The sequence below is a fragment of the Parasteatoda tepidariorum genome, chromosome 4 (assembly GCF_043381705.1).
Source record: "Parasteatoda tepidariorum isolate YZ-2023 chromosome 4, CAS_Ptep_4.0, whole genome shotgun sequence".
Classification (NCBI taxonomy): domain Eukaryota; kingdom Metazoa; phylum Arthropoda; class Arachnida; order Araneae; family Theridiidae; genus Parasteatoda; species Parasteatoda tepidariorum.
In genome coordinates this window covers 4,798,657-4,811,606 of record NC_092207.1, presented here as the reverse complement: position 1 = coordinate 4,811,606, position 12,950 = coordinate 4,798,657, and the positions used below count along the sequence as shown (strand labels likewise).

The 12,950-nt window shown below is 29.5% G+C and overlaps 1 protein-coding gene across 1 annotated transcript in view; it reads left to right on the top strand.

Moving 5' to 3' along the window:
- LOC107444471 (beta-alanine transporter-like) overlaps positions 1-12,950 on the top strand; it is a 275,373-nt gene that overhangs the window by 157,232 nt on the left and 105,191 nt on the right. Inside the window, exons 3-4 of the mRNA XM_071179361.1 lie at positions 4,777-4,931; positions 12,245-12,413. Coding sequence (XP_071035462.1) covers positions 4,777-4,931; positions 12,245-12,413 — 324 coding nt within the window. The remainder of the gene's footprint in view (positions 1-4,776; positions 4,932-12,244; positions 12,414-12,950) is intronic.

Sequence of the window (12,950 nt, the reverse complement as noted above, 5' to 3'; positions counted from 1 at the left end):
TATATATATATTACCTAAGAAATGTTTTAATTATATAGTGTCCATTCTCAAATAACTTTTAGCTTTTTTTTTTTTTTGACAGTAGCATATTTTCATATCTATAAAATGTTTGTCATTTGTTTGCAAAAAACTGATCGAGTCATTTTCGATCTTCTCATTTAAAATAGTTTTTATCCCCTAAAGAATTTAGAGTTATGATAGAAATTGGAACGTTGTTGTAGACTAGCGGCTCTCAACTTTAACCCTAACTTTACTTTCTATGTGCATTTAGATCCGACCTACGATTCCTAATTCATTTTTTTTTAAATTATTTCAAGTAAAATGCCATCGAAAAAAAATTATATTTTGTAAAAGAATATATAATATTTCTCAAAACAATATAAAGATCAAATTATATAAAGAAGCATGTATCAAAATATTGCATTAGTATTTCCTATCACGCTTTTCAAATCAGCATTAAAAAAAAACAACGATATGTTTCCCTAATAATCATTTTCAACGTTTATAGCAGTTATTTTAAGCTTTCATTTCAAATTAAGCAATAATTCGTTAAATTTTATTTATTTTCAGTTACGTATATACGCAAAAAAATATTACTAGAGTAGATATAGCACAAAGATTGAAAATTTAACTGCAAAACATTAAAACTTAATTAAAGAATATTAATCATAATACAATGAAAAATCTTCATTCCTCTAACTGAATATTGTAAAAATAGTCTTCCATAGGAAATAACGTTCACAATTACCTTAAGAAACTTCATTTATAAAGTCGGGGTTCCACCCAAAGAATGCCGATCATTTTGGGTTTCACAGCAGAAAACAAAATGAGTACCACTATTGTAGACAACCCATTTGTCGCCCATTCTCAGTGATGATGGGCTTTAAAAAAAGAATAATTTTCTTACCATTTGAGAAGCAAATCATATAAATCAACTTAACATAAAAAAATTTTTTAAGAACATGAGGAACTCCAATATTGGAAACCAATATGAGGAACTCCAATTAACTCCAATATTGTGTCTTCATCAGCCTTGCAGAACGGGAGAAATTTTCAACAAATTGCCGGATCGAAATTTTGCCAACCAGTTTTGTCATTGACATGGTGCGCAAGACATGTTGATTCTTATTAAACAAGAAAAACATCGTTCAAGAGATGAGATTCTCTTTATTGACAATTTCAGTGATATTTATAGGATCTCTCAGGTCCCGCAATTCAAGAGTAAACTCGCCAAAAATATCAATGGATAAAGAACCTAATGAAAAAAGAATTCTAAAAAACTATAAAACAGCTGCGGTCACCATAGCAGCACATGCGAAGACGACGCGTGAATACTGTCTGCTTTTTAACACTGCCAATACGTCTTCTCTATACACATTCGATAGTTCCTTTCTTGCTTGAACAGTATTTCTACCTTTTCGAAAGTAAAATATGCCGCAAATTCTGCTTTTCATATTCAAAATGTCGCCAACTACTGCTTAGAATCATTGGAACTTCTTTACACGCAAGTTTTGCTATATCAGCTGTAAAAATATATAATGATTATGCGGCTTAAGTTTGAAGTTACCTGCGTAAAAACACTAAAGTCTTTAGATGGAAAAAAACAAAATTACTCTCGGAGAAAACCAGTTATTTCTGTCTTCTTTATTGTTAAAAATATTTTTTCTTTAACTCTTTTTTTTTCTTCCTTCAATATACGTTTGTGTACAGTTTTCTTTAATCACACTCTTCTTATTATATATATTTAAAAAACTTATCAAAAATGCAATTAATATCTTTTTAAAATTCTTGTTTAAAATATAATTGATATCAATATATTTCTAAAACATTTGTCAAAAATGCAAAATTAATAACAATACAATATTTCTAAAATCCGTTTCAAAAATGCTAATAACACTAATATATTTCAAAAATTCATGTTAAAAATGCAATTAATGTTTCTAAGACTTAGGTCGAAAATGAAATTAGTATCAATATATTTCGAGAATTCGCGTCAAAAATACAATTAATATATTTAGTCATCGGATATTAAACAATTTAATGAAAAATACACAAAAAATTATGCGAAAAAATGAAATCTGCTATGTCATGATAAAAGAATTCAGGATTGAAAATTGAAATCCTGTTTGATGACCAGAGTAAATAGAGTGAAAGGTGATTGTTGAAAATAAAACCAAGTTTTTATTCTGACAATCACATTTTTTAATACAATTTTCTTTACTTATTAATCAAAAGATTTAGATTCTTCTTTTGCCCTTGCCTAAATATTAACTTTGAACAACTAATGTGTGTTCCTTGTTGACAAAAAAGGATTCTAAGATAAAAAATGACTAAAATTAAAAAGGAATGAGAGCATACAAGACGTTTATCTTATGGTTTTTTTAATATAATAATCATGTTTAAACTTTTATTGATAATCTTTTTATCAATACGTCATCCTTTTAAGCTTTGTTTTCGAAATAATTACTTTAAATTTTATATTTCCTAATTTAATTATCATTTATAAATTTTAGAAATACTATATGCAAATCTTTTAGGAATAAACATTTTACTATGACATTGCCATCCTGCTAAATTTTATTTCCTGAAGAATTTCTTCAAAAATGTATATTTCCTAATTTAAATTATATTTAATAAATGTTAGAGATGTGATTTTATTTCTGCATTTTTAACTTTTTTTATTGAAGCTAATATAATTACTCGTTACTTTCATTTAACTATTTCCATATTATTATTTTACTAAAAAAGTTAGTTATACACAGAAGATTTTATTTCAAATTTTTTTTTTCTTCTTTACTTTTATTTTGTGTATCGAATTAGTTGAGTTGTTAAAGAATATATTTGTTTCCTCATTATTTTTATTAATAAGATTGTTAAATAAAATTTCTAGAAAATTTCCTTTATGTTAATACAGAACAGGCAATATATGAGTGACATTGTTTAGGAATAAAATATTTTTTTCAACTATCCCTTGTACTTTAATTTAAATATTCCAACTATTACAATGTTAAATTTATAATTTATTTTTAAAAAATTGTAATCACAGTTGCATTTTTTAACATTAACTCCACTAATTATCACTATCAAGAGATTTGTTTGTCTTCTATCATTAAAATTATAATGCAGAATTTTTTTCATTAAATATGGATATTTCTTAACAATTAAAATTTTACCTTACAATTTTTTTATATTTTTAAACCTTATTTTACAATGGTAATTTAAATAAAGGAATTTTAATATGAATTTCATTGAAAAAAAAACGCTTAAATTTATACATTTAAAACATATATGCATTTTGGTTTCACATTGGTCAACCTTCATCAAAAGGTAAAACGGCCGGGATAGTAAAAAACAGATAAATTCTACAGATATTGACGCAAATGATAAATGAAGCATTAAAGAGATAAATATTGAGTTAAAAGTAAAACATTAAATTTACGCTAAGTATAGAACGTCAAAAAATATATATATATATATATGATTTCCAAATATGTGAAAATTATGGTATAGCAGCAGGATCATTACCACGTTATAATGAGTTTTTCATGTGGAGAAAAACCCAAGTTAACGCATGTAATACATTTACCGGGGTGATTGTGAGCCCAAGTCAAATTTCCGGAAAATTTCTTGAGTTAAAAAAAAAGCTTAAATTGAAAAAAATTTAAACAAGGTTTTTTTTCTTCCTTTTTCTCAAAATTTCTTAGTTTACTTAAAATATTTTTAAAATTTTACACATTTAAACATACCTATGATGGCCTTGGAGAAGTAATTAAAATTTACAAATATGTCTTTCTTTCTTGAGTTCATGATTGTAACAACTATTTACTGATAAAAAAAAATGAATATTAATCATGAATATAAGCTTATAAAGTATCTCTCTGGCTCTCCCTTACAAACAAATAANAAAATATTTTTTTCAACTATCCCTTGTACTTTAATTTAAATATTCCAACTATTACAATATTAAATTTATAATTTATTTTTTAAAAAATTGTAATCACAGTTGCATTTTTTAACATTAACTCCACTAATTATCACTATCAAGCGATTTGTTTGTCTTCTATCACATTGGTACACCTTCATCAAAAGGAAAAACGGCCGGGATAGAAAAAAAAACAGATAATTTAATTCTACAGATATTGATACAAGTGATCAATGAAGCATTAAAGAGATAAATATTGAGTTAAAAGTAAAACATTAGATTTACGCCAAGTATAGAAAGTCAAAATATATATATATATATGTATAATTTCCAAATATGTGAAAATTATGGTAAAGCAGCAGGATCATTACCACGTTATAACGAGTATTTGATATGGAAAAAACCCAAGTTAACTCATGTAATACATTTTTGTATGCTTATGGGGAGATTTTTAAACGTTATTAATGAAATTTATATTATTACAAAGAAAATTACTCTCTTAATTGTATAATTTAAACGTTGTTCCTGAAGAACTAGTTTATCGAAGAGCTTAGTTTATATCTCATAAACATCTAAAACAAAATTTAGAGCTTAATCTGTTGAGGCATTAAAGGTGTTAAAAAAATCCCGAATTCAGCATGTTAACCACGTATTTCCCATTGAAAAGAAAATTTCATATCGGCTTGTATTCTATTTTCTATTGTATTCTATATTCTATTCTCTTTCAACTGATACACAGATTCTAAATATTTCAGTTTTTACTATACTTTCAAATTTTTATCAATAATGGTCTAAAATATAAATTTTCTCTGCGTGTTACCAAGTTTTCATTTTATGTTGTTTTTTTATTCTAGATTTGGAAAACGAGCTCTTTTCTTCAGTGCCCTTTTTATGCAGAGCGCAGGTGGTGTAGCGACTGCTTTCTCGCCAAACTTTGTCAGTTTTGCCATTTTCAGGTGCTTAGTAGGACTAACTGTACCTGGTGTCCTCATCGCCCCATCATCTCTTGGTAAGATGTTTTATTCAGGTATCGATACAATTTTCAATAAACACTAAAGCATTCAAAACAACGCTGAGGTTTTCTCCCTTCTACGAGGTCTCGATCGAGCAAAATGTTCTATAGAAGATTTAATGTAAAAATGAGGCGTTTGAATTGAGTTCTATTGAAGAATTATAGCATTTCGAATGTTGAAAACTTTTTTGTGCGCTTTTTTTTTATAAACATTAGTTGAAAATGAAGTGAATTCAATTAAAAAAGCTGAAGATTAAAACTTCATTAGCGTCCTTATTGAAATTAAGGAAAAATTTAAATGCTGCGAGTGCTCGAATAGGTGCTCTTATTTTAAGACCAGTGTTCCCCAACCCCCGGTCCGCGGACCAGTACCGGCCGGTGGATCAAATAGTACCGGGCCGCCCATTTCATTGAAACTGAATTTAAATTCCTAGGTTCAGTACATAAAATTATTAAGATGAAGCTGAAGATCCTCTTAATTATAGTGTCTAAATACAGTTTAATAAATAAATTTACATTTATGAGAAATTTAGCCTCTTTGCATATTAATATAATTAAATCCTCGAGTAAAGCTACAAAAGAAAATCGTGAATTTGAATAAAAAATCGTTGGTATATGTGTTTAAAAAATCGCATAATGACTCAATGATTATTTTTCTTTTTTTTACAAATTTGTTGTCATTTTTATGATATTAAACAATATTTTTCTAAACTCTTACGCCAAGGAAAATAAAGAGTTTTAAGTGCCTTACACTGTAAACCAGGGTTCGTGATTTTTTTGATTTTTTTTAAAAAAATCAAAAGAATCAGATTTTTTTTATTTAAATCGGATTTTTTTGATTTAAAATCAGATTTTATTGATTTTTATTCAAATACACTGTAAGAACTTTAATTTCTGATTAAAAAAAATTATAAATGTGTAATTAAATTAACTTAATATTAAAACTATATTGTAACAATATTTTAGAAGCTCTAACTAAAATAATTTTTCATTATAATACATGGCTTTGAATGCATAACAACCATTATGAAACAAATGCTTGATTAAAATTTAAAGACTTAGATGAAATAGAGAATTTAAAGAATACTTCAGGGGTCTGTCTGGGTTTTTCTGAGAGGTACCTATTTTGTGGAAATTAAAAATTATATATAAAAATAAAATTTTAAGAAAAAGTATTTTGTGTGCTTATTTTATCATTTTTCCTAAAGTTGAATTTGTAAAAAGGTACCGTTAAACGGTGGTAAATTTGGCTTGGGCAGACCCCTGCACTTTAACTATTAAAATAAAGTTTCAGTTAGCTAACCATAACTTTAATTTAAAATTGTGATTTCTTTTTTTTTCTCTTGATTTTTAAAATGACAAAATAAATGTAGCAGACTGCTTATAAATGTAATCCTTCATCAAAAAATAAATAATATTTAATGTATGTATTTTTATATTAAAATATTCAATTTTAATTCTATATCAAAATAGATAAGTTAAGCTTTAAAAAAAATAGAAAATCTATGTACTCATTGGAATTTTATTTCTCACAAAATTTCTTTATAGAAAATCAGATAATGTCAAAGATACTGTAAGCATATTATGAGAAAAAAATACCAGTTAATAACCCTACTGCATCAAATAGACTTTGAAAGAGTTTAAAAGGATGAAAGGGAAGAATGACACTATATTAGGAAAAAAACATCTGAATTCATCAGCCCCTTTTTTTTCCTTTTTCTGTTTTTGGCATATTAGGGTAATTTCTTTTTAATATAACCTCAAGCTTCAGAAATATACATTTTCCACCAATAAAATATGTAGATTTTAATTCGCGCTTTTTCATTCAAAAGGTAGAATTTTAATTAACATTATTTGTATTATTTTTTGAAAAAAATTCATGTTTATTAATTACTTTCTACAGCTATGCAAGTCTATATTAAGACAGCATTAAATGTTTACTTTAATCTGTACTTTCAATCTCAAGAATCAAAAGATTTTTAAAAATGTAATTTCAAATGTGTTGGAATTTAACACACACCAAGAAAGTAATTTCGTTAACTAAAATTAATTAATGCAGCAATTTATTTAAATTAAATTTTAATACTAAGAAAAGAAAATAATAAAAGTATCAAAAATTTAAAACACTGTTTTTTAACTTTTAAAATCAATATATATATATATATAGATAAAAAAAAATTTTTGATTTAAATCGTGATTTAAATCAACGAACCCTGCTACAAACTATATTTATTATCTCTCTGTAAAGTATAATCTGGGCATTAGAACGGACAATTTAAAGATTTCAAAAGTTATTGAACTTTTTTTAAAAAAAAAAATCACCGATATAGTGATACTTTCTCAAAAATTATCAAAATCAATGAATAATTTACAATTTTTTTATGTGCCCAGACAATAAAGTATGTGGGCAACTTTTTCATACGTTGAAACATTAGAATAGAAACGCTTTTCGTTTTCATAAAAATTGTAGCTTTTCCTCCTATTGACATTTTAGTTTCAGAATTAATTTAGATGGCGCTGGCAACAGATAGACTTGCAAATTCATAGCAATTATGAAAATAGCATAGACTTTGCAAAATGATCTATTTCATGTGACGACAGAGACTTTGAGAAGCAGCCTTAACATGTCGAAAGTAAATTCATTGACTAGATTATAAAACTGCTTTAATATAAAAGTTCAGCCGCGTAAACGAAGATTTGAATACAAAATTACAATATTTACTAATTAAATATTAAGATTCGAGCCAACTACAAATGCCAGCCCACTCCAGTATCTCGTTTTTTTGTCATTTTATCGATAATCCATTTCCACTTGCAGCCCTTCAGGTCATACGAAGGAATTTACAATCAAAACTTTTTATAAGTTAAATGAATTCCAATAGCTGTAACAAAATACTTTTTTTTTCAATTAATTCTTTGTAATAATACAATGTATTAATTGTTCTTTGTATAGTATTTCAAGTTTTAAACAAAGATTTGAATATAAAATTACAATATTTACTAATTAAATATTAAGATGTGCGCCAACTACAAATGCCAGCGCACTCCAGTATCTCGTTTTTTTTTTTTTTTTTTTTTTTTTTTTTTTTTTTTTTTTNTTTTTGTCATTTTATCGATAATCCATTTCCGCTTGCAGCCTTTCAGGTCATACGGAGGAATTTACAATCAAAAATGTTTACATGTTAAGTGAATTTCAATAGTTGTAACAAAATACTTCTTTTTTTTCGATTAATTCTTTGTAATAATACAATGTATTAATTGTTCTTTGTATAATATTTCAAGTTTTAAGCAAAGATTTGAAATTACAAGCCTGCATTCTATCAGTCTGAAGTTTTTTATTGAATGTTTATGAAGTAGGATAGTACACTCCTGGTTCTCTGTAGTTGTTAGGATATCTCTTAATGAAATAACCGCATTCACAGCACAACTCATACTGGGCTGTTTGTATAGCAGAAAATGTGTAAAAGTGGTAGTAAAATCGTTTCATATCTAGCTTGTTTTCGTGAGAAATAAAAACCTTGACTATTAAGGCATAATAAAAGTTATAATTCATACAAGACCGCTTCGTTGAAAAATAACTGTCAATAAGTCTTGATCATCTCGGACATTTGCTCCTTGCAAAAAAGAAATTTATTTTACTACCACTTTTATACCTTTTCTATTATACAGACAGTCTTGATAACCTTTTTACTAGGCCAGTTTCTTGAACATAATGTTAAAACAGCAAGATAAACACTCTTCGTATCGGCCGTATTCGTATCTGCCAGCAATCGCTGGAATTTAAACTCTGGTCACCTCACTGGGAGACGAGAGCTTTATCCTCTGAGCCTCCCCCGGCTCATGAGATTGGCAAAGAACTGCAGAACAAAATGACGGAGAAACGTATAGTAACTCTTGATCAGAGATGTCATAGTACGGCACTAGAGGAATTTACTTTTTATAGATTGCCTATTCACGGCAATTGAGCCAATACTTTTATTTATCTAAATTCGCTTAATTTTGCGTTTTCTGATAATTATTATCGAACTATTCATTTAAATTTACTCAGAAGAAGCTGTTCTAACAAATTTACTTATTTGGTACACAAATTGCCGAGCTCTATAAATCAATCTTCAAATCAATCAACAATGATAAAACAGCCACTTCTTTCTGACCAGCTTATTTTAAAATGTTCAATTATAATTATTCGAAAAACATTAAATATAATTTAAGAAAAAAAAATTAAAATAATTTATTTTAACGAAACGTTTGGTCTGAATACAGAACAGGAACTGCCCATAGAAAATAAGTACCCCTAGCAGCGTACTATGACATTTCCAATCGTGGTTCCATGTTCTTGACGTACCCTACTTACTCTTAAAGCCTGTATTAATATTTATGAAACACCATGCTTAAATAAATATAATTTATTTGAACTAGCGATACGTGTAATATCGTGAAATACTTGTTGTCTAAATTTCATGACATTTATACGACTATACGACACCTTAAACTTTCCCTCTCAAATTAAAAAAAAAAAAGATTTAAAAGACCACGTATATGAAGAAATTGAACAAAACGTGAAAGAAAACTAAAATATTAAATCGAACACTGCAAATAAATAAATGGTCATATAATGCAAATACATGCAAAAGCAACAGTGCTTAGTTAACATTTTTCTGGTGTTACACCCAGTCAAAAATAGTAAACCAATTCCCAGACTCGTGCATTAATTCGTGAACCTCTCAGATTATCTCGCGAACAACTTTGTTTTTATTTTTTACGTCCACGATAAGTGAAATCTGTCGCAGAAAACGAAAAGTTAGTAGAAATTTTCTCGGCGTGTAGTTTTTCAATACAATCATATTGTTTTCTTCTCATACGTGCTATGTTTACAAGCAGAAGTTAAGAAACTTTGTATCCTAAAATGTCACAGTAAATTACTTACAGAAACGAAAACAATTTCATTTGAAGTGTTTTTTAAGTAAATTTCCCACAGGCATCTTATTCGAGGAATAGGGCTTTTGGTTTCGATTGATGTTTCGTACCTTGTAATAAACTCTTTATAATCCTATGTTGAGATTGAGAACTTGAAAAGACTTATCTTTAGGAGAATAGACAAAACTATATAAATGAAGTCAGCAATATATTTTTCTGCAGAAAACCTATGTTTCTTTAGTTAAAGTTCATCATTAAAATGCATAATTTTCAGCCTGATGTAATTTTATTTATAACCATCATTTTACAGCCGACCTAATTTTTCGGGTTTACTACTTCTGATGTTCAACTCCTTAGCCTTGTAATTTTGAACCCAATCCAAAAGACAAGGGAACTCTTGGATCAAGTTTTGGGAGAAATTCGCCATCGTGGAGGACTTTTTGATGGAACTAACTCTCATTTGCGTTACATGGAGAGGAAAACCTTAAAACGACCCATGGTTAGCCTGACGGCAAAGGGTCCCGAACCCATGACCCATCTACCACTGAGAATATTTTGTGCCAGCACTGTGGTCGGCGCAAACCGGATGAGGAATTCGTATCGACCAGCCATCGCTGGGATTCGAAGCCGGTTCACCTCTTTGGAAGACGAACACTATCCCCTGAGCCATTACGGCTCAGTCTGATGTAATTGTCATATTCGGCACGTACGCTCATTTATCACCCTTATTTTTTAAAAATAACACCAAAAAATATAATAAAAGCATTTCATTGTTTGGAGTCAAAAATCCGGGTCTTAATTTACAATGATAAATAAAACTTTATACTCTAATTTATTACTAGCTGAATATCAGCTTTTAGTACGGGAAGGAAAAGTATTGAACATATGTGTATAAGTACTGAACATACGTGTATAAGTACTGAAAAAATAAGTACTGAACGTGCACAAAACTGTAAGACAAATACCGATACTAATAATAAATCTAAAATAATTACTTTTTTTTGCATATTGTTTGTTACACTTCTCGAAACTTTAACGTAATTAAATTAATAAAAACACGCATATTTAGTATTTCATACCATCAAAATAAGGATTAAATGTATTTAGTATCATCTGGTATAATGCTGTTGCTTTAGGCAATTAATAATATTTAAAATTTACCACAATCAAGCTGCTTTCTTCTGCACTTATTGTGTAGGTCGAGTACGTAAAAAATAAACGAAATATCTTGAATAACTTTTGATCTAATGATCGGATTTTTACGTACTTTGAGCGAAATCAGAAATCAAACACAAAAACGTACTTTCTGTGAATAACAATTTTTTTTTCCTGTGGATGATGAGTTCTGACCCCAATATATTAGAAGTAACCGCAATTAGGGAAATATGGTCCTAAATGCTTGGTCTGGAGGGCGGTCCAAAGTTTGCACCCTTATATTTTAATTTTATTTTTTGAGAATTTCGCCAAATTTTGAGAACTTTTTAAGCGATGTGAAAAATTTTTGGACATGATTTTAGAATTCGTTTATCCAAAGAAAATTCCAACCAAAAAATAATGATGTTTTTAATACATAATTAGAATATTGTACATGGAAAATTTTAGTGAAAAGAAAGTACTAAACTTTAATTCTTCAAAAATATCGATAAAGCTTAACAGAAGTAACGTAACCAATGAGCGAGAGAAGTAAGCCAACACCTCCTAGAAGAAAGAAGGCTTCAGCACGCAGAAGGCTGAATTTAGCAGTCCGACCTAATATGAACTGCGCAGACGCGAGTATAAATTGCGAAGTGGATGATAAATAAGAAAGATGTCAGTACGTTTGGGCTGCGCAGTGGTGGTAAATACGAAAGATGCCATTACGTTTGGACTTCTAAAGGCTAAATTTTTTTGTTTATGGTAACCCGTGCTGAGGCCTTCTCTTTTCTACGAGATAGTGAGCAAGCTCGACTTTCAAAGAGTTGTTGTAGTTTCATTTACGTCCCACTAGAGCTGCACAATAGACTATTGGCGACGGCCTGGAAAGCATCCCTGAGAATGATCCGAAGACATGCCATCACAATTTTGATCCTCTGCAGAGGGGATGGCATCCCCGCTTCGGTAGCCCAACGACCTGCACGCGAAGTCGATTACTTTTCGGTAGCACAGTTTAACGAGGACCCATACCGCACATCCTCGGTCCCTACGATGACTGATCCAAGTGGTTCACCCACCCGCACACTGACCGCAGCCAGTGATGATTGACTTCGGTGAACTGCGACTTTCAAAGAGAACTTCAAAGCAGTTTCGGGGGGGGGGTTGGTGTGCTTCAGCGAGCAAAAGGCAAAGTCTTCTAGTTAACATTTTTTCTTTTAAACATTCCTCATACTTCTTGTAACAATATAAATATTTTTCAGCCCATGAATTAAGCGGCTGGAAGTTACATCCAAAAGTCAGCCTTTTGTGTGCAGCTTCACGTAGTCTTGGAATGGCTCTGTTAGCAGGAGTAGTGCTCTTTGTTGGAGACTGGTCAAACTTGGCATTGGCGAGCTCTATTCCTTTTATGGTATTCTTTATGTACTGTTGGTAAGTTTCATAACTTTTTGCTCAGTTTGAAATAATTTTTGCATTAGATTATCCTTACGCTGTGTTTAATATGTTTATTTTTAATTCAACTTAAAAACTGGCATACCCAAAATCAATTTATGCATGCTGATAAACTCAATCGTATTCTGAAAGAGGAGTATATTGAATACCTGTAGGGACTCGAACCGCGTTACTCATCCAGAATGTTACTAAGAGAAGAGTGACATCTCACCCACCGGAAAGTGTGTTTTATTGACGGAACAGATGAACTGTTAGCTTATGGTTTCCTTGGATGGCAATTAGCTAGCAACAGATTTTTTCAGATTCCTGGAAGATCATCTACATACATTTAGAATAGGCAAACTGCGTGATTTGCTCCTCGCAAAAAATATGGAGCTTTTGAGGTTGATTTTGGGGTGTAAATGAAATTGAATTTGAAGTATATTGGTGTGGTTAATTTTGTTGAAAAACATAACCTCGTGTGCATTTTTTTATACTTTTCACACGTTCAAACTCTCGTGTACCTGGCGGATATGA